The sequence below is a fragment of the Vipera berus genome (genome assembly GCF_964194415.1).
Source record: "Vipera berus genome assembly, chromosome: 7".
Lineage (NCBI taxonomy): Eukaryota > Metazoa > Chordata > Lepidosauria > Squamata > Viperidae > Vipera > Vipera berus.
In genome coordinates this window covers 5,095,058-5,114,381 of record NC_138209.1, presented here as the reverse complement: position 1 = coordinate 5,114,381, position 19,324 = coordinate 5,095,058, and the positions used below count along the sequence as shown (strand labels likewise).

The window sequence follows — 19,324 nt, the reverse complement described above, 5'->3', positions numbered from 1 at the left end:
CCTGGGCTGATTGCATACAAGGCAGTGTTATTTGCCTCTAAGCCACAAGGTCCCTCTCGCTCTGTTAGCTTTTTTTCTGCAAGGGAAGATATGTTTCAAATGTTAACTATTTAGATTACCTTGCTAGGCCCCAAACATGGGGCAAATCTTTATTTCCTGTTTTCAGCCTATCTTGAAGGCTATCAAACAGGCAGTAGTCACACCGGACAATTCATATATTTGTGTAAATTACTAACAAAGAATTAAAGGGAAACTGAGATGCATTTCTGACTCCTTAGTCATCATCAGCCAGCTATACCCTTCTGAGATTCGAACCTGGGCTGATTGCATACAAGGCAGTGTTATTTGCCTCTAAGCCACAAGGTCCCTCTCGCTCTGTTAGCTTTTTTTCTGCAAGGGAAGATATGTTTCAAATGTTAACTATTTAGATTACCTTGCTAGGCCCCAAACATGGGGCAAATCTTTATTTCCTGTTTTCAGCCTATCTTGAAGGCTATCAAACAGGCAGTAGTCACACCGGACAATTCATATATTTGTGTAAATTACTAACAAAGAATTAAAGGGAAACTGAGATGCATTTCTGACTCCTTAGTCATCATCAGCCAGCTATACCCTTCTGAGATTCGAACCTGGGCTGATTGCATACAAGGCAGTGTTATTTGCCTCTAAGCCACAAGGTCCCTCTCGCTCTGTTAGCTTTTTTTCTGCAAGGGAAGATATGTTTCAAATGTTAACTATTTAGATTACCTTGCTAGGCCCCAAACATGGGGCAAATCTTTATTTCCTGTTTTCAGCCTATCTTGAAGGCTATCAAACAGGCAGTAGTCACACCGGACAATTCATATATTTGTGTAAATTACTAACAAAGAATTAAAGGGAAACTGAGATGCATTTCTGACTCCTTAGTCATCATCAGCCAGCTATACCCTTCTGAGATTCGAACCTGGGCTGATTGCATACAAGGCAGTGTTATTTGCCTCTAAGCCACAAGGTCCCTCTCGCTCTGTTAGCTTTTTTTCTGCAAGGGAAGATATGTTTCAAATGTTAACTAAGGAGTCAGAAATGCATCTCAGTTTCCCTTTAATTCTTTGTTAGTAATTTACACAAATATATGAATTGTCCGGTGTGACTACTGCCTGTTTGATAGCCTTCAAGATAGGCTGAAAACAGGAAATAAAGATTTGCCCCATGTTTGGGGCCTAGCAAGGTAATCTAAATAGTTAACATTTGAAACATATCTTCCCTTGCAGAAAAAAAGCTAACAGAGCGAGAGGGACCTTGTGGCTTAGAGGCAAATAACACTGCCTTGTATGCAATCAGCCCAGGTTCGAATCTCAGAAGGGTATAGCTGGCTGATGATGACTAAGGAGTCAGAAATGCATCTCAGTTTCCCTTTAATTCTTTGTTAGTAATTTACACAAATATATGAATTGTCCGGTGTGACTACTGCCTGTTTGATAGCCTTCAAGATAGGCTGAAAACAGGAAATAAAGATTTGCCCCATGTTTGGGGCCTAGCAAGGTAATCTAAATAGTTAACATTTGAAACATATCTTCCCTTGCAGAAAAAAAGCTAACAGAGCGAGAGGGACCTTGTGGCTTAGAGGCAAATAACACTGCCTTGTATGCAATCAGCCCAGGTTCGAATCTCAGAAGGGTATAGCTGGCTGATGATGACTAAGGAGTCAGAAATGCATCTCAGTTTCCCTTTAATTCTTTGTTAGTAATTTACACAAATATATGAATTGTCCGGTGTGACTACTGCCTGTTTGATAGCCTTCAAGATAGGCTGAAAACAGGAAATAAAGATTTGCCCCATGTTTGGGGCCTAGCAAGGTAATCTAAATAGTTAACATTTGAAACATATCTTCCCTTGCAGAAAAAAAGCTAACAGAGCGAGAGGGACCTTGTGGCTTAGAGGCAAATAACACTGCCTTGTATGCAATCAGCCCAGGTTCGAATCTCAGAAGGGTATAGCTGGCTGATGATGACTAAGGAGTCAGAAATGCATCTCAGTTTCCCTTTAATTCTTTGTTAGTAATTTACACAAATATATGAATTGTCCGGTGTGACTACTGCCTGTTTGATAGCCTTCAAGATAGGCTGAAAACAGGAAATAAAGATTTGCCCCATGTTTGGGGCCTAGCAAGGTAATCTAAATAGTTAACATTTGAAACATATCTTCCCTTGCAGAAAAAAAGCTAACAGAGCGAGAGGGACCTTGTGGCTTAGAGGCAAATAACACTGCCTTGTATGCAATCAGCCCAGGTTCGAATCTCAGAAGGGTATAGCTGGCTGATGATGACTAAGGAGTCAGAAATGCATCTCAGTTTCCCTTTAATTCTTTGTTAGTAATTTACACAAATATATGAATTGTCCGGTGTGACTACTGCCTGTTTGATAGCCTTCAAGATAGGCTGAAAACAGGAAATAAAGATTTGCCCCATGTTTGGGGCCTAGCAAGGTAATCTAAATAGTTAACATTTGAAACATATCTTCCCTTGCAGAAAAAAAGCTAACAGAGCGAGAGGGACCTTGTGGCTTAGAGGCAAATAACACTGCCTTGTATGCAATCAGCCCAGGTTCGAATCTCAGAAGGGTATAGCTGGCTGATGATGACTAAGGAGTCAGAAATGCATCTCAGTTTCCCTTTAATTCTTTGTTAGTAATTTACACAAATATATGAATTGTCCGGTGTGACTACTGCCTGTTTGATAGCCTTCAAGATAGGCTGAAAACAGGAAATAAAGATTTGCCCCATGTTTGGGGCCTAGCAAGGTAATCTAAATAGTTAACATTTGAAACATATCTTCCCTTGCAGAAAAAAAGCTAACAGAGCGAGAGGGACCTTGTGGCTTAGAGGCAAATAACACTGCCTTGTATGCAATCAGCCCAGGTTCGAATCTCAGAAGGGTATAGCTGGCTGATGATGACTAAGGAGTCAGAAATGCATCTCAGTTTCCCTTTAATTCTTTGTTAGTAATTTACACAAATATATGAATTGTCCGGTGTGACTACTGCCTGTTTGATAGCCTTCAAGATAGGCTGAAAACAGGAAATAAAGATTTGCCCCATGTTTGGGGCCTAGCAAGGTAATCTAAATAGTTAACATTTGAAACATATCTTCCCTTGCAGAAAAAAAGCTAACAGAGCGAGAGGGACCTTGTGGCTTAGAGGCAAATAACACTGCCTTGTATGCAATCAGCCCAGGTTCGAATCTCAGAAGGGTATAGCTGGCTGATGATGACTAAGGAGTCAGAAATGCATCTCAGTTTCCCTTTAATTCTTTGTTAGTAATTTACACAAATATATGAATTGTCCGGTGTGACTACTGCCTGTTTGATAGCCTTCAAGATAGGCTGAAAACAGGAAATAAAGATTTGCCCCATGTTTGGGGCCTAGCAAGGTAATCTAAATAGTTAACATTTGAAACATATCTTCCCTTGCAGAAAAAAAGCTAACAGAGCGAGAGGGACCTTGTGGCTTAGAGGCAAATAACACTGCCTTGTATGCAATCAGCCCAGGTTCGAATCTCAGAAGGGTATAGCTGGCTGATGATGACTAAGGAGTCAGAAATGCATCTCAGTTTCCCTTTAATTCTTTGTTAGTAATTTACACAAATATATGAATTGTCCGGTGTGACTACTGCCTGTTTGATAGCCTTCAAGATAGGCTGAAAACAGGAAATAAAGATTTGCCCCATGTTTGGGGCCTAGCAAGGTAATCTAAATAGTTAACATTTGAAACATATCTTCCCTTGCAGAAAAAAAGCTAACAGAGCGAGAGGGACCTTGTGGCTTAGAGGCAAATAACACTGCCTTGTATGCAATCAGCCCAGGTTCGAATCTCAGAAGGGTATAGCTGGCTGATGATGACTAAGGAGTCAGAAATGCATCTCAGTTTCCCTTTAATTCTTTGTTAGTAATTTACACATATATATATATATATATATATATATATATATATATATATATATATATATATATATATATATATATATATATATATATATATATATATATATATATATATATATATATATATATATATATATATATATATATATATATATATATATATATATATATATATATATATATATATATACAGTATTTTTAGCTTACATTAAAATTAACTATATGCATTTTTGTTGTTGTTTGGGGCTTATTAGCATGCAGCTCCTAGAACATGACGTGTTACGTATCTACATCCTGAGATAACAGTCTGTGTTTATATAATTAAAGTATTCTAAATTTATTTTAATTGCTTTCTTACTGCTTGCACATTTTTCTTTTTTGTTTTTACTCTTTGCTTTAGAAAGAAGTTTTTTTTTTAGTATTTCACATTAAAGGTATAATCCAACGAATGGATACTAGTAAAAGGAACTGGACATTCTGCTATGCAAAAGATAATAATAATAATAATAATAATAATAATAATAATAATAATAATAATAATAATAATAATAATAATAATAATAATAATAATGTTTCTGCAAGATTGAATCCGAAGTGTAATCGAAAAAGGAAAACCAAAAGGTTGGACATTGTGAAAAAAATAGGTCTATAAAGAGTAAGGAGGACTTTGTGTTCTTCTACATTATCTTTATAAGGGACGCGGTGGCTCAGTGGGTTAGGACGCTGAGCTTGTCGATCAGAAGGTCGGCAGTTTGGCGGGTCGAATCTCGAGTGCCGCATAACAGAGTGAGCGCCTGTTACTCGTCCCAGCTTCCGCCAACCTAGCAGTTCGAAAGCACGTAAAAATGCAAGTAGAAAAATAGGGACCACTACGGTGGGAAGGGAACAGCGTTCCGTGCGCCTTTGGCGTCTAGTCATGCCGGCCACATGACCACGGAGACGTCCTCGGACAAGCGCTGGCTCTTTGGCTTTGAAACGGAGATGAGCACCGCGGCCTCTAGAGTTGGAAACGACTAGCACGCGTGTGCGGGGGAACCTTTACCTTTTACATTATCTTTTGTACCAAATCTTAGTTTTTGTCAACTGAATGTCTATTTATAAAACAATCCGAAGGTGAAGTGAGATCCAAAGTTATTATACAGGGAGTTGTCGCCTTACAGCCACAATCTGAGTCCAAAATATTTGCTGCTAAGTGAAACAAGTGAATTTTGCCCCATTTTACAACCTTTCATGCCACAATTGTGAAGTGAATCACTGCAATTGCTAAGTTAGTAACACAGTTCTTAAGTGAATTGGGCTTCTCTCTCTCCCCCCCCCCATTGATTTTGCTCGTCAGGTCACAAAAGCGGATCACATGAACCCGGAACCAAAGCAACCGTCATAAATATGAAACAGTTGACAAGCAACCAAATTTTGATCATGTGACCATGGAGATGCTACAATGGTGGTTAGTGTAAAAAATGATCATAAGTCACTTTTTTTAGTGCAGTATGTATATATACTACTATAGTGGTGTGTGTGTGTATGTGTGTATGTATATGTATGTGTGTAAGTTTTTTCCGGTCAGACCGTTTTGATGCACCTTGGGTTTTTGAACTTGCTATAGTGCAGTTCTATTATTATGATTTTTTTTTTTTGCCTGCAGCTCCAACCTAGGAGCGTTAAGCAGGGCTCAAGTCGCTACTGCGATATATTGTGTATTCAAATTTCTTTTTGCTGACAAAGAGTTAAATGGGAGACCAGGATAGCTATTTCAAGCTTTTTTGCTCTAATCAGCTCTCTCTCTCTCTCTCTCTCTCTCTCTGTGTGTGTCTGTGTGTGTGTAAAACTATTTTAGATATATATGTGTGTGTTTGTATACACACACACACACACACAAAAAAAAAAAAAAAACTTAGAGCAGTCTTTGTCATCATCCAGAAAGAACAAACACAAGATAGTCAGGAATCCGGGAACATAGAACGCTGAGAACGGAGTTCCGGTACCTTTTTTGGATGGAACCTTGTAGGGTAGGTAAGGCAGGTTGTATGACATGTGTGAGTTCCGGCACCATTATATATATATATATATATATATATATATATATATATATATATATATATATATATATATATATATATATATATATATATATATATATATATATATATATATATATATATATATATATATATATATATATATATATATATATATATATATATATATATTGTGTGTGTGTGTGTGTGTGTGTGTGTGTGAAATATTTGTCAAGTCTTTTGAATACGCCTTGCTAATTAACTCTTTCTTTCCTGTTTGGCCTAACTCAAGGCTTATGACAGCTCATTATTTGTGTAAATTATTCAAATTGCTAATAAAGAATTTGTAAATTTGAATAATTTACACACTAGGCCCCAAATATGGGGCAAATCTTTATTTCCTGTTTTCAGCCTTATCTCAAAGGCCATCGAACAGGCTGTAGTGACACCGGACAGTTCATATATTTGTGTAAATTACTAACAAAGAATTTAGGGAGGCTGAGATGCATTTCTGACTCATTAGTTTTCATCAGTCAGAAGGGTATGACTGACTGATGAAGACTAATGAGTCAGAAATGCATCTCAGCCTCCCTAAATTCTTTGTTAGTAATTTACACACACACACACACACACACACACACACACACACACACACACGTATATATATATATATATATATAGGGCTCTTCAAAGTTGGCCCTTTGATGACTTGTGGACTACAACTCCCAGAATTCCTCAGCCAGGCACACTGGCTGAGGAATTCTGGGAGTTGAAGTCCACAAGTCATACAAGGGCCACGTTTGAAGACCTCTGCTTTATGCTTTAGAGAATCTCTGGGGGTTTAATCATAGTTTATTTCTCTAAATGTCTCTCTCCTCGAGGTTTTTAAGGAAAGATTGGAGAACCATTTGTCTGAAATGCTATCGAGTCTCCCGCTTGAGCAGGGGGTTGGACTAGATGACCTCCAAGGTCCCTTCCAACTCATGATGTTGATGAAATGATCTGAATTTTCTTTCTTATGAATATCTGCAGCAACCCATTGAAGCTGACACCATCCTCTTGGTGTCCTGAACCGGACTCTTCCAGATAATATCTCTGGGATAAATAAATCACAACTTCGCCTTGGTGACCCTCAATCTGCAACCATTCGTTTAGCGACCGTTCAATGTTATGACGGCACTGGAAAAAAATGACTTTTGACAATTTTTCACCTTTACGACCACTGCTGCAGCCCCACAGTCACATGATCAAACTTAGGACTTTGTTTTACACTTGTGTCGCAGCATCCCCATGGTCATGTGATCAAGTATTCAGATGTTGGCCACGGACTCATATTTATGACACAGCCGCAGCGTCCCAAGGATCACCTTTTCTGACCTTATGACAAGCAAAGTCAATGCGGGACTTAAGAACCGGGTCACTAACTTAACAACAGCAGTAATTCAGTTGCCAAGAAAGGTCGTAAGATGGGGCAAAATCCAGTTAACAAATGTCTCAGCATCCGAAATTTGGGGCTCAGTGGTGGACGTAACTTGAGGATTACCTGTGTTTTCCAAGGTGGATGTTGGATACACGTACTTGCAATGGCAACTGACACACCCTCCTCACACACCCCTCAAGTTATATTAGTACTGGCCCCCAGGGGGAGGGCGTTCTCTGTGGGTGCACCGGATTTATGGAACCATCTTCCGGTCGAGCTCCGGATGGCGCCCGATCTCCGCTCCTTCCGGCGCAATCTTAAAACCCATCTCTTTAAACAAGCTGGCCTGGCCTGATGGGACGGGGTGGGATTTTTATAAATGAACTTCAATTTTTAATCTGTATTAATTTATTATGGGCATTGTTTAATCACGTTTTAATATTTTTTTATTTTTGTATCTAGTTTTTATGTATTGCCCTGTTCACCGCCCTGAGTCCTCCGGGAGAAGGGCGGTATATAAATTAAATAAATAAATAAATAAATAAATAAATAAATAAATAAATAAATAAATAAATAAATAAATAAATAAAGCCCTAGTGAGACCACACCTGGAATTTTGGCCAATTTTGGTCACCATGTCACAAAAAAGATGTTGAGAGTTTGGAAAAAATTCGGGGAAGAGCAAGTAAGATGGTCAAAGGCCTGGAGACTAAAACATAGGAAGAAGTCGGCTGCGGGACGTGGGTCTGGCTAGCCTGAAGAAAAGAAGAAATAGGGGAGACACGATAACAGCGTTCCGGTATTTGAGGGGCTGCCACAAAGAAGAGGGGGTCAAACTATTCTCCAAAGCACCAGAAGGCAGGAAAAGAAACAATGGTTGGAAACTGACCAAAGAGAGAAGCAACCTGGAATTAAGGAGAAACTTCCTGACCATGAGGACAATCAACCAGTGGAACAGCTTGCCTCCAGAAATCGTGGGTGCTCCATCACCGGAGATTTTCAAGAAGAGACTGGACATTCACCTGTCTGAGATGGTATAGGTTCTCCAGCTTGAGCAGGGGGCTGGACTAGAAGACCTCCAAGGTCCCTTCCAGCTCTATTCTATTCTATTCTATTCTATTCTATTCTATTCTATTCTATTCTATTCTATTCTATTCTATTCTATTCTATTCTATTCTATTCTATTCTATTCTATTCTATTCTATTCAGGCCACACCTGGAATACTGCACCCAGTTTTGGTCACCACGATGTAAAAAAGATGTCGAGACTCTAGAAAGAGTACAGAGAAGAGCAACAAAGATGATTGGGGGACTGGAGGCTAAAACATATAGGGAACGGTTGCTGGAATTGGGTATGTGTAGTTTAATGAAGATAAGGGTGAGGGGGGACAGGATATCAGTCTTCCAATATCTCAGGGGCTGCCACAAAGAAGAGGAAGTCAAGCTATTCTCCAAAGCACCCGAAAGCAGGACAAGAAGCAACGGATGGAAACTAGTCAAGGAGAGAAGCAACCTGGAACTAAGGAGAAATTTCCTGACACTTAGAACAATTAACCAGTGGAACAACCTGCCTCCAGAAGCAGTGAATTCTCCAACACTGGAAGTTTTTAAGAAGAGACTGGACAGCGACTTGTCTGAAATGGCATAGGGTTTCCTGCCTGAGCAGGGGGTTGGACTAGATGACCTCCAAGGTCCCTTCCAACTTATTATTATTATAGTTCCAAGGGGCTCCATGCAAGGCTGCAGAGGAGCTGGGAGGTGGGTTTGCGTGCCGAATTTCACCCACCCCAACCCACCTTGCCGTGCCTCCACTTCCTCTTTTGTTCTGACCAGGCTATAAATTTATGAAGGGATGAACTTGTCACACACACACACACACACACACACACACACACACACACACACAAACACACACCCTCCAGACAAATGAGGGAAGAATCCCCTGTCTGCAGGCAGTCCTTGACTTACGATGGTTTGACGGTGGCTCAAAAGTTTTTAAGATGAGACTGGCCAGCCATTTGTCTGAAATGGTATAGGCTTTCCTGCCTTAGCAGGGGGTTGGACTAGATGACCTCCAAGGTCCCTTCCAACTTCTTCTTCTTCTTCTTCTTCTTCTTCTTCTTCTTCTTCTTCTTCTTCTTCTTCTTCTTCTTCTTCTTCTTCTTCTTCTTCTTCTTCTTATTATTATTATTATTATTATTATTATTATTATTCTATTCTATTCTATTCTATTCTATTCTATTCTATTCTATTCTATTCTATTCTATTCTATTCTATTCTATTCTATTCTATTCTATTCTATTCTATTCCTATTCCTATTCCTATTCTGCCAGCAGGACATTAAAAGACGAGATATCTCCAACCCTATTTTCTTCAATGTAACAGCTCTGGGGACGGAGCGGGGGGAAGGGGGGGGAGGACACGCCGCTGTTATGAATTGAAAAGGCTATTTTCTTCTGCATGCCGTAAGGTAACACAATGCCTTGGGATGGAGCATTCAGGCATGTTTAAACTTAAATCGGCTGGTTAATTTGAGACGTGTTCGCTAAATGGCCATAGGAGTGGATTTCACAGCCGTGTCAACAGAGCCATCTTCTCAAAGTCACTAAAGAATGTGTGTGTGTATGGGGGGGGGGGAAACCCAGATTGTCAACAGCGGCTTTCTCTAGAGCTAATGATGTTAAAAAATTAGTCGACAAGCATTTTTTTGGTCCATTTAACAAAACAGCCCTACTGTTTTAGAATTCCTGTCCTTCCTTTCTAAAGCCAAGAGTCCTCAGCCTCCTCTGAAATACACACACACACACACACACACACACACACGGACAGAACACACACACGGACACATAGACACACACAATAAGCTGAATGGCAGACCGATTCATAAACGCAGCCTCCTAAATGCCTGAATAAGTCAGTTGTACGCTCCCCGCAGATATATCCCTGCAAATTTGGTCACAAAAATGCCATTAGCAACAGCATATGCTAAAGACCTTTTTTTAAAAAAAAAAAAAAATTATTTTAACGAGGGACAGAAAAGCCAACAGGCGTCGTCTCCAAATCCACCTTGTCCTATTTGCAAGCTTTTTTTTTTTTCGTTTCGTTTTGTTGGGTTTTTTCCCCGCTTGTGCCAAGGAAAACAAAACAAAACACGGGTACAGGAGAGAGAAAGAGAGAGAGGAAGACACACCAAACGCACAGGCTTGTCCGGGAGAAGTGACATGGGATGAAAAAGTCAAACGGGCTTTTCCTCCTCAAGTCACCAAACCAAATCCCAGCAGTGCGATACGGTGCTCCTGAAACGCTGGAAGGGAAGACGCCTTTTCCAACCACCCACATCCGAACGCCAACCTGGCTTTTTGCACTTGGACCCTTGAGACAAAAAAGGTTGGGGGGGGGGGAGAAAGGAGGGGTGGAGGGGGCACGGAAATGCTGGCTCCCTTTTGCTGCTGCAGCTGTTGCTCTGTGTGTGCGCCATGCATGTTGTGCATATGTTGGGGTAACAGCCAGCAGGGCTGAAGCCTTTTTTTTTTCTTCCCCCATTTCATCAGTGAACGTATCTCCCTTTACTGGTTCAACTAAAATGTTGGTTTTATGCCCACCCCTTTTTTTCCATTTGCCCGTCTCTTGTGAAGCACAGCGCAGGCTGTGATGTTCGTGAAGGGCTTACGACACTCAGCGAGCAGTAGAAGCCTTTGCAAGCGGTGGCTTCTTCCCACTGGGCTGCAAGGAAGCATCTCTCTCTCTCTCTCTGGCTTTCTCTCTCTTTTTTTCCCCCCTTCTCCCTCTGCTCTTAAGCATCTTCTTGACCAGCCAAGGGGAGCAGGAATGGAAAAGCTAGCCATTTTGAGCCCGTCCGCTTGGAAAAGGGATTTGAAGCTGCCTCGGAGGAGTAAAAAGATGCTGGCCTTTCATCTCCAATGACGGATCCTAAAAAGGCTGCGGAAAAAACCTGGGGAGCTGTCCAGAGTTTTGGAAAGGGGGTCTCTTCCTTCTCTCTCAGGTGTATATATATTTTTTTCTCTCCCCCCTTCCTGCCCTCTCCCTCCCAGCGACACCCTAGGAACTGCAGAGGAAAAGGACAGAGAGAGGGAGAGGAAGAGAATGGAAGGAAGGACCATCAACCGTGATGCCCCTACTTCTCAAACTTGGTGCCGGGAGTCAGCTTAAAAATAAGGAGGAGGAAGGAGAGAGAGAGAGAGAGAGAGAGAGAGAGAGGGAGAAAAGGAAAGGAAAAACAACAACAACAACAACAACAAGACCCAGAAAGGCAAGAAAAAATAAAAGATAGCTGGACATGCCTCTCGCCCTCCGAGATGAAGCAAAGTAGGCATTGTGCGCCTGCCAGCCACGCCGAAAGCGTCCGAATTTGTAGCAACAGAGAGCTCTTTTTTTGAGCCCTGCATATAATTAAGTCAAACACAAAGGAAGCTGCTGAATGGAGCTTGTCAATCTCTGGAGCAGGGTGGGTAAGGCACTTTTTAATTTCATTCTCTCCTGGAGAGGGGTGCTTTCCCCCCTCCCCCCCTCTCCGATCGTTCTCGCCTTTGCCGCGGTTGTCTAAAAATGGACAGATTCTCGTGTACCTTTTGAATGCTTCTGAACTTTAAAGGCTTGTGATACGGAGTCCTGCATGCTGCATTGATGCCCCCCCACCCACCCAGACCCTCACCGAGCAGCCCAAGATTTGGCCCGATGACTCTCTCTTATTTTTTGCCTGTGCCCGTCCTCTTGCCCTTTTGCTGACATACGGTGTGATGTAGAATTTACACAGAGAAAGGCAAGGGGGCCAGTCAAAGATTTCAATGGACTTTCTCCAGCACATTTGGGGATCTTCTTGCTAATGGATTTCCTTCTCATTGGGGTTTGTTTAAACTGGCTGCTGAAAAAGCCCCCAGGATTGATCTTGTGTAGCCTGGGTGTTTTTTTAAAAATGCTTCCAGCCGTGCACACTGGGTGTCCGCCGCTTTGTCGGTGCGAGGGCAGGCTTTTGTACTGCGAGTCGCTGAATCTCACCGAGATGCCGCACAACCTGTCCAGCGTGATGGGTTTGTCATTGCGGTACAACAGCCTTTCGGAGCTGCGTGACGGACAGTTCACCGGGTTGACACAACTCACGTGGCTCTATCTGGATCACAATCACCTTTACTCCGTCGAGCCACACGCCTTTCAGAAGCTCCGGCGGGTGAAAGAGCTCACGCTGAGTTCCAACAAGATCACCCAACTGTCCAACAGCACTTTCCGGCCGATGCCAAACCTGCGCAGTGTGGATTTATCCTACAATAATCTGCAGGCTTTGGAACCGGACCTGTTCCATGGCTTGCGCAAGCTCACCACGTTGCACATGCGGTCCAATGCCCTTAAGTTTGTGCCTGTTCGGATCTTCCAAGACTGCCGCAGCCTCAAGTTTCTCGACATAGGATACAATCAGTTGAAGAGCCTGGCTCGCAACTCTTTTGCAGGCTTGTTCAAACTCACCGAGTTGCACCTGGAGCACAACGACCTGGTGAAAGTCAACCTGGCCCACTTTCCCAGGTTGCTCTCTTTGCACTCTCTCTGCCTCCGGAGGAATAAAGTCACCCTTGTGGTGAATTCCTTGGACTGGGTATGGAAATTGGAAAAAATGGACCTCTCCGGCAACGAGATCGAATACATTGAACCTCACGTTTTCGAAACTGTACCTCACCTCCAATCCCTCCAGTTGGATTCCAACCGGCTCACCTACATTCACCCCAGGATCCTCAATTCCTGGAAGTCTCTTGCTAGCATCAGCCTGTCGGCCAACGCCTGGGATTGCGGCCGAAACATCTGTGCTTTGGCTTCTTGGCTCAGCACTTTCAAAGGCCGCTACGACAACAACTTGCTCTGTGCCACCCCTGAATATGCACAGGGCGAGGACGTCTTGGATGCTGTTTATGCTTTTCACTTGTGTGAAGATGCCACGGACCTCACCACCAATGGGGATCTCCTCTCGGCTGTGGTCAACCACAGTGACCCGACGGCCGGCTACGGTCCTTCGACGCTGAACTCTGACCTGCAGGAGACCGAAGGGGATGGGACCACCGACGCAGTGACCCTCACCGTCCCCAACGAGAAGTCTGAGAATGCGGTCCAGATCCACAAGGTGGTGACGGGCACCATGGCCCTCATCTTCTCCTTCCTCATTGTGGTTTTGATACTGTACGTCTCCTGGAAATGTTTCCCCGCCAGCCTCAGGCAACTGAGGCAGTGTTTTGTGACCCAGCGTCGGAAGCAGAAGCAAAAACAGACTATGCACCAAATGGCTGCCATGTCAGCCCAGGAATATTACGTTGATTACAAACCCAACCACCTCGAAGGAGCTCTGGTGATCATAAATGAATATGGATCCTGTACGTGCCACCAGCAGCCAGCAAGGGAGTGTGAGGTGTGATTTTAATTTTTAATTTTTTTCCCAATGGGGGGAAATTTCACTTGGTGTGCAACCAAATAGCAGTGAGCAAATTTAAAAAAAAAAAAGAAAAAAAGAAAAAGACAATTTAATAAGGGTTGACTTGGCTTATCAGGGCCTTTGTGTGCCGAAAATGTTTTGGTTTGGTTTGGGTTTTTTTTTTTTAAAAAAAGGAGCTGTCCCAAAAGACAGAACGTTAGCTTTATTGTGGCTAAAATCCTTCAAGACATTCAACTTTCTGAAATGAGTTATTTCCTATATCAGCTCTCTGTGAAAAGATTGGTCGATAATCAGAAAAAAAGAAAGTGTAAAAATAAAAAGTAACAATTACTGTTGTTTTTTTTGTAAAACCACCACCATCACCACCACCGCCACACATACACAAAAAATATGTTTAAAAAAATAAAAGCAAAAATAGCATTTACAATTTTTACAGGCTGTTGTACAGTATCTGAATTCTTAACTCTATAGGGATGGGAGCGTGGATTTAATTTCTCTCACCCACACGGAATCCAACTGCAAAATCTGGGCTCCCAAACAAGCCACAAGGAAACAGAAACTTAAAGGGAAGGAATGGCTTGGTTGAGAATTATCTGGCTAGTTGTACCATGTTACTGTTGAATTCAATGGCATCATGTTGAAAACTGTGTGTTTTGATCTCAGTCTGCTATGTAATCTATCATTATATGCACTCTAACTTGCACCTCCCTCAGTTCTGCCCTCTGTTCAAATGATAGGTCACTTGGACGCAAGGATACCCCAAAATTTCTTTAAGATACCCCCCTCCCCGTGTCCCAACCCAAAGCCTAGTCTTCTCAGTTTGCATTAAAAAAAAAACAAAATAGAGATAGCAGAGTTTTCCTCGGGTACCCCACAGATTTTACATTCACAATTGCACAACACCGAAGAGATGCAGAGTTTTTAAACTCTGTGGCCTACAGAGCATTGAGACAAGACCTAGAGACAGCCACAAACTCATTTGCACTGGGGGGAAAAAAAAACCTCTGATTTGTGTTGCTCACCAAAGTTCGGGCTAGTCTTATCCAGCAAGCCACCTTTTGACCATAGGACAATTCGCATTTAGCTAGGGTTGATCTTGGTTTTGTCACCCGAAAGATTCGGGCAGACCCTTGCATCCTGTCACCTAATTGACAGGCCGATACCTGGCTAATTAAATCGGCTTCAAACAATAATTAAAAAACAAAACAAAAACGAAACACCATTTACTTGTCCTTCTCACCGTTAGTCTGATTAAGTGGAAGCAACTTTTAGCTCGGGGATCACCAAAGTTATTTCACTGTCTTTTTTCCTATCCCCTTCTTAAGACTGCTGCTTGCTTTTGAGCAAAAACCAAAGACGACGACAACAGCCACAAAAATGCCAACAAGAGAAGACAGGTGTCACTCACGCTCAGCTTGATATCAAGGTCTTCCTATTTGGATGGGGGGAGAGGGGAAAAGGAGGGAGGGGGAGGGAAGATTTGGTGGCACAGACAGACAAGATTGGGTTGCGTTTTCAAAAAAAAAAGAAAAAGAAGAAGAAGAAGCAAAAAAACGGCAGAAAGCAAAGGCCAGGGGGATTCTCTTTCGTTTAATTAACGTAAAATGCCGTTGCTTTGAAGCCCAGGCTGGGAGGAAGGAGAGAATTTCTGTCTGGGCTGAGATAGACTTCTCATTTTTGCCCTGTTTCTCTCTCCTCTCCAACAAAGACCACCAACGCCTTTGTAAATCAGAACTTTCCTTATCCCTGCCCCCCCCCAAAAAAAAAATTGGTCTTGTGGTTTCTTGTTTTTCTTTTTTTGGACAACGGCGAGTTCTCCAAGACACTTTTCAGCACTGTCAAAAAGCTCCCGAGTTCCCACCAAGTGACCGAAGGAGCTTTGAAAATGACACGTTGTTTTTTTCTGGGCAAAGCCCCACCTCGGATGAAGTGTGCGTTTCCCCCCCCCCCACTATTTGCTAGACCAGCGTTTCCCAACCTTAGGAACTTGAAGATGCGTGGACTTCAACTCCCAGAATTCCCCAGCCAGCTATGCTGGCTGGGGAATTCTGGGAGTTGAAGTCCACGCATCTTCAAGTTCCTAAGGTTGGGAAACGCTGTGCTAGACGATATTTCACTGATGGCTTCGCTGTTCTGTAGCACAATCACGGGCAGCCTCCTGCTGGAATAAAGATGGAATATACCTCTCTCTCTCCTTTTTTTTTCTTCTTCTGAGGGATGTACATAATTATCTATCCCTCCACAGCATCAAGAAGGAATCGCATCGATTTGATTTCCCACAGCAACCTTCTTTCGTTTATTTATTTATTTTATTTTATTAGACTTATATACCGCCCTTCTCTTGTAGGACTCAGGGCGGTTCACGAGTTTTTTTTTAAAAAAAACAATACAAGAAGTTTTAAAAATACAATACAATTAAAATGATCACACTAACCTTGAACTAAAAACCCCAATTACAATTAAAATACTATTAAAACCCCAGTTAATACTCTCAGTCGTTGATACTGTGGGTGTAACACAGCTCTTACAATGCTCCAGAGGTCCATGGCCTTTACTTCCGGGGCACCCTTGAACATACATTTATTTACTTACCTATGGATCAATCAATTGCATTGCTAATTCATTTAGGAACTACGGCTGCCGAGATACATTGAAAAACTACCAAGTACTTCCGAAGATTTTATATATATAAAAAAAGCATTGCTCTTCTTCAAAGCCAATAAAATCCTTTTTTTTTGCTTTTGGGCACCCTTAATCATACTTATTCATCAGAACAATTAACCAGTGGAACAACCTGCCTCCAGAAGCTGCGAATGCTCCAACACCGGAAGTTTTAAAGAAGAGACTGGACAGCCATTTGTCTGAAATGGTACAGGGTTTCCTGCCTGAGCAGGGGGTTGGACTAGATGACCTCCAAGGTCCTTTCCAACTTTTTATGATCATCATCATCATCATCATCATCATCATCATCATTATTATTATTATTTCTATTGGTTAGTTAATTACCTTGCTAATTGCTAATTCATCCAAGAACTAAAACTCCCTAGACAGATAGCAAAACTACTTAACACTTCCAAAGTTTGTTTGTTTGTGTGTGTATGTATATAGTGTGTGTGTGTGTACACACACTATATACATACACACACACACACACACACACATATGCATTGTATGCTCCCTCAAAGCAACAAAAATCCTTGTTTTTACTTCTGGCGCCCTTTAATCTTATATTTACTTATTTATTTATTGATCAATCAATTACGTTAATATTTATTTATTTAGATTTATATACCGCCCTTTCCCGAAGGACTCAGGGCGGTATACTTCATCTATGAACGTAAAGGCCCCCTAGATAGATTGCAAAACTACTAAACACATCCAAAGTTTATATATATATATATATATATAAAGCACCTTAAACAAATAAAATCCACTTTTTTTAACTTCTGGGTACCTTTAGTCAGATATTTATTTACTTATTTCTCTATTGATTCAATAATTACCGGGCTACTTCATCTAGGAAGTAAGCTCCCTCGCCTAGATAGACTGCAAAACTATTGAACATGTCAAATCCGTATATATATATATATATATATATATATAAAATAAAGCATTCTGCGCTGCCTCAAAGCAAATCAAATCATGGAAACAAGGGTGATCCGTCAATAAATCATCGAGACAAAGAAGAAATAACAAAATGTGCCTGAACTATAGGTAAAGGTGGGGAAGAATAACTCTGCCTATTGTTCAGAAGAGGTCCTTCTTTAGAGGTACCTTTCTTAAAATGGGCATGTTATTTGAGAAGGCTCTCCATGAATTTTCTCTCTATAATCAAGCTTATCTCACGCTCTCCCTCCAAAACGGACCACAGAGACGCTTCTTATGGTCTCCAGCTGCTAGAGGAATAAATTGCTGGTAGAAAAGTCATTTTCACCAGCCTGTAGAGAAGTGGTCGTTTGGAACTGGAAAACCTTCGGTGTGATGTTTCAGTGTGTATCGGTTAAAATAAAGTTATCCGGAAAGAATTTGCATTTGTACATATGCAGGAGCGAAATGTTTATTTTTAAAAAAAACAAACTTTTTTTTTGGAGTAGGTAAAATGACCTTGCTTTCCCTTACATTTAGGCTGTGTGTGTGTGTTTGTGTGTGTGCGTGTGTGTTTGTGTGTGCATCCAAGTTTTTGTGATGAACTCATTCCTTTTGCTCCTCGCCTCTCAGCCTGGAGACCAAAAATGTGCTAAAAATAATCATCGCGAATGGTAAACTGCTCTTCCAGCCCTTATGACTTGTCTTATAATTTCACCGAAAGAAGCAAGTAAATTTCAAAGCCGTTTCAGCTGCTTCCCCCAAAACTGGGGGAAGACGGATTAAATGAAAGTGTAACAGAATGAAAAAAAAACAGCAGGGTTTGCATAGGATAAGTTTGAATGCATGGGATCGGTTAAACAACAACAACAACTTGCACTGCTGGTGGTGTCTGTCTGACAGCTCTGCCTCCCAAGGAGAGGGGGAAAGCTGCTACTTCCACTCTCATGAACATTAGGGCCAGAAATGATTTAAAAATTGTGGACCAAGAGAGGTAGCCTCACTTTCGGAGAGGCTGAAAGAAGACTGCAGACATTTGATCATGACCTGAAAGAATAGAATAGAATAGAATAGAATAGAATAGAATAGAATAGAATAGAATAGAATAGAATAGAATAGAATAGAATAGAATAGAATAGAATAGAATAAATATTGGAGAATAGAATAGAATAGAATAGAATAGAATAGAATAGAATAGAATAGAATAGAATAGAATAGAATAGAATAGAATAGAATAGAATAGAATAGAATAGAATAGAATAGAATAGAATAGAATAAATATTGGACTATAGAATAGAATAGAATAGAATAGAATAGAATAGAATAGAATAGAATAGAATAGAATAGAATAGAATAGAATAGAATAGAATAGAATAGAATAGAATAGAATAAATATTGGACTATAGAATAGAATAGAATAGAAGCTGGAAGGGACCCTGGAGGTCATCTGGTCCAGCCCCCTGCTCAAGCAGGAGTTTAAACTGCATTTAAACTGCAGAGTTTTTCCTGGGATTTTTTGTTTTTTTGAGAAGGCCTCATATCTACAGGTCGTCCTTGACTTACGACCGACATTGTTTGCCATGCTAAACAAGTCAGTCATTAAGGGAGTTCTGCCCCATGTTGCGGTCTTTCGCAGCCACGGTTCTGAAGTGAATCACTGCAGTTGTGAAGTTAGTGACACGTTTGTTAAGCGAATCCAGCTTCCCTACTGACCTTGCTCGTCGGAACGCCGCAAAAGATGCTCACGTGACCCCGGGACACTGTGACCGTCGTAAATAGGAGTCAGTTGCCGAGCGTCTGAATTCTGATCACGTGACCACAATGGCCGTTAAGGGTGAAAAACGGACATAAGTCGCTTTTCTCGGTGCCGTTGTAACTTTGAGCAGTCGCTCAATGAACGGCTGGAACTTGAAGACGGTCCGTACAGCCCAACCTTACACCACCCCTCTTTGCAA

General features: G+C 41.5%; 2 protein-coding genes across 2 annotated transcripts in view; one reads left to right on the top strand and one right to left on the bottom strand.

Annotated features, from left to right (window-relative positions):
- The window catches only part of LOC308671223 (catenin alpha-2), a gene marked incomplete at both ends in the record, with an annotated part of 512,303 nt that overhangs the window by 255,080 nt on the left and 237,899 nt on the right, over positions 1–19,324 (bottom strand). The gene's annotated exons all lie outside the window — the stretch shown is intronic.
- LRRTM1 (leucine rich repeat transmembrane neuronal 1) lies at positions 12,198–13,766 on the top strand (the record flags this gene model as incomplete). The annotated part of the gene is made up of 1 exon (XM_081332201.1): positions 12,198–13,766. The coding sequence occupies one exon, from the start codon at positions 12,198–12,200 to the stop codon at positions 13,764–13,766; it is 1,569 nt and encodes a 522-aa protein (XP_081188327.1).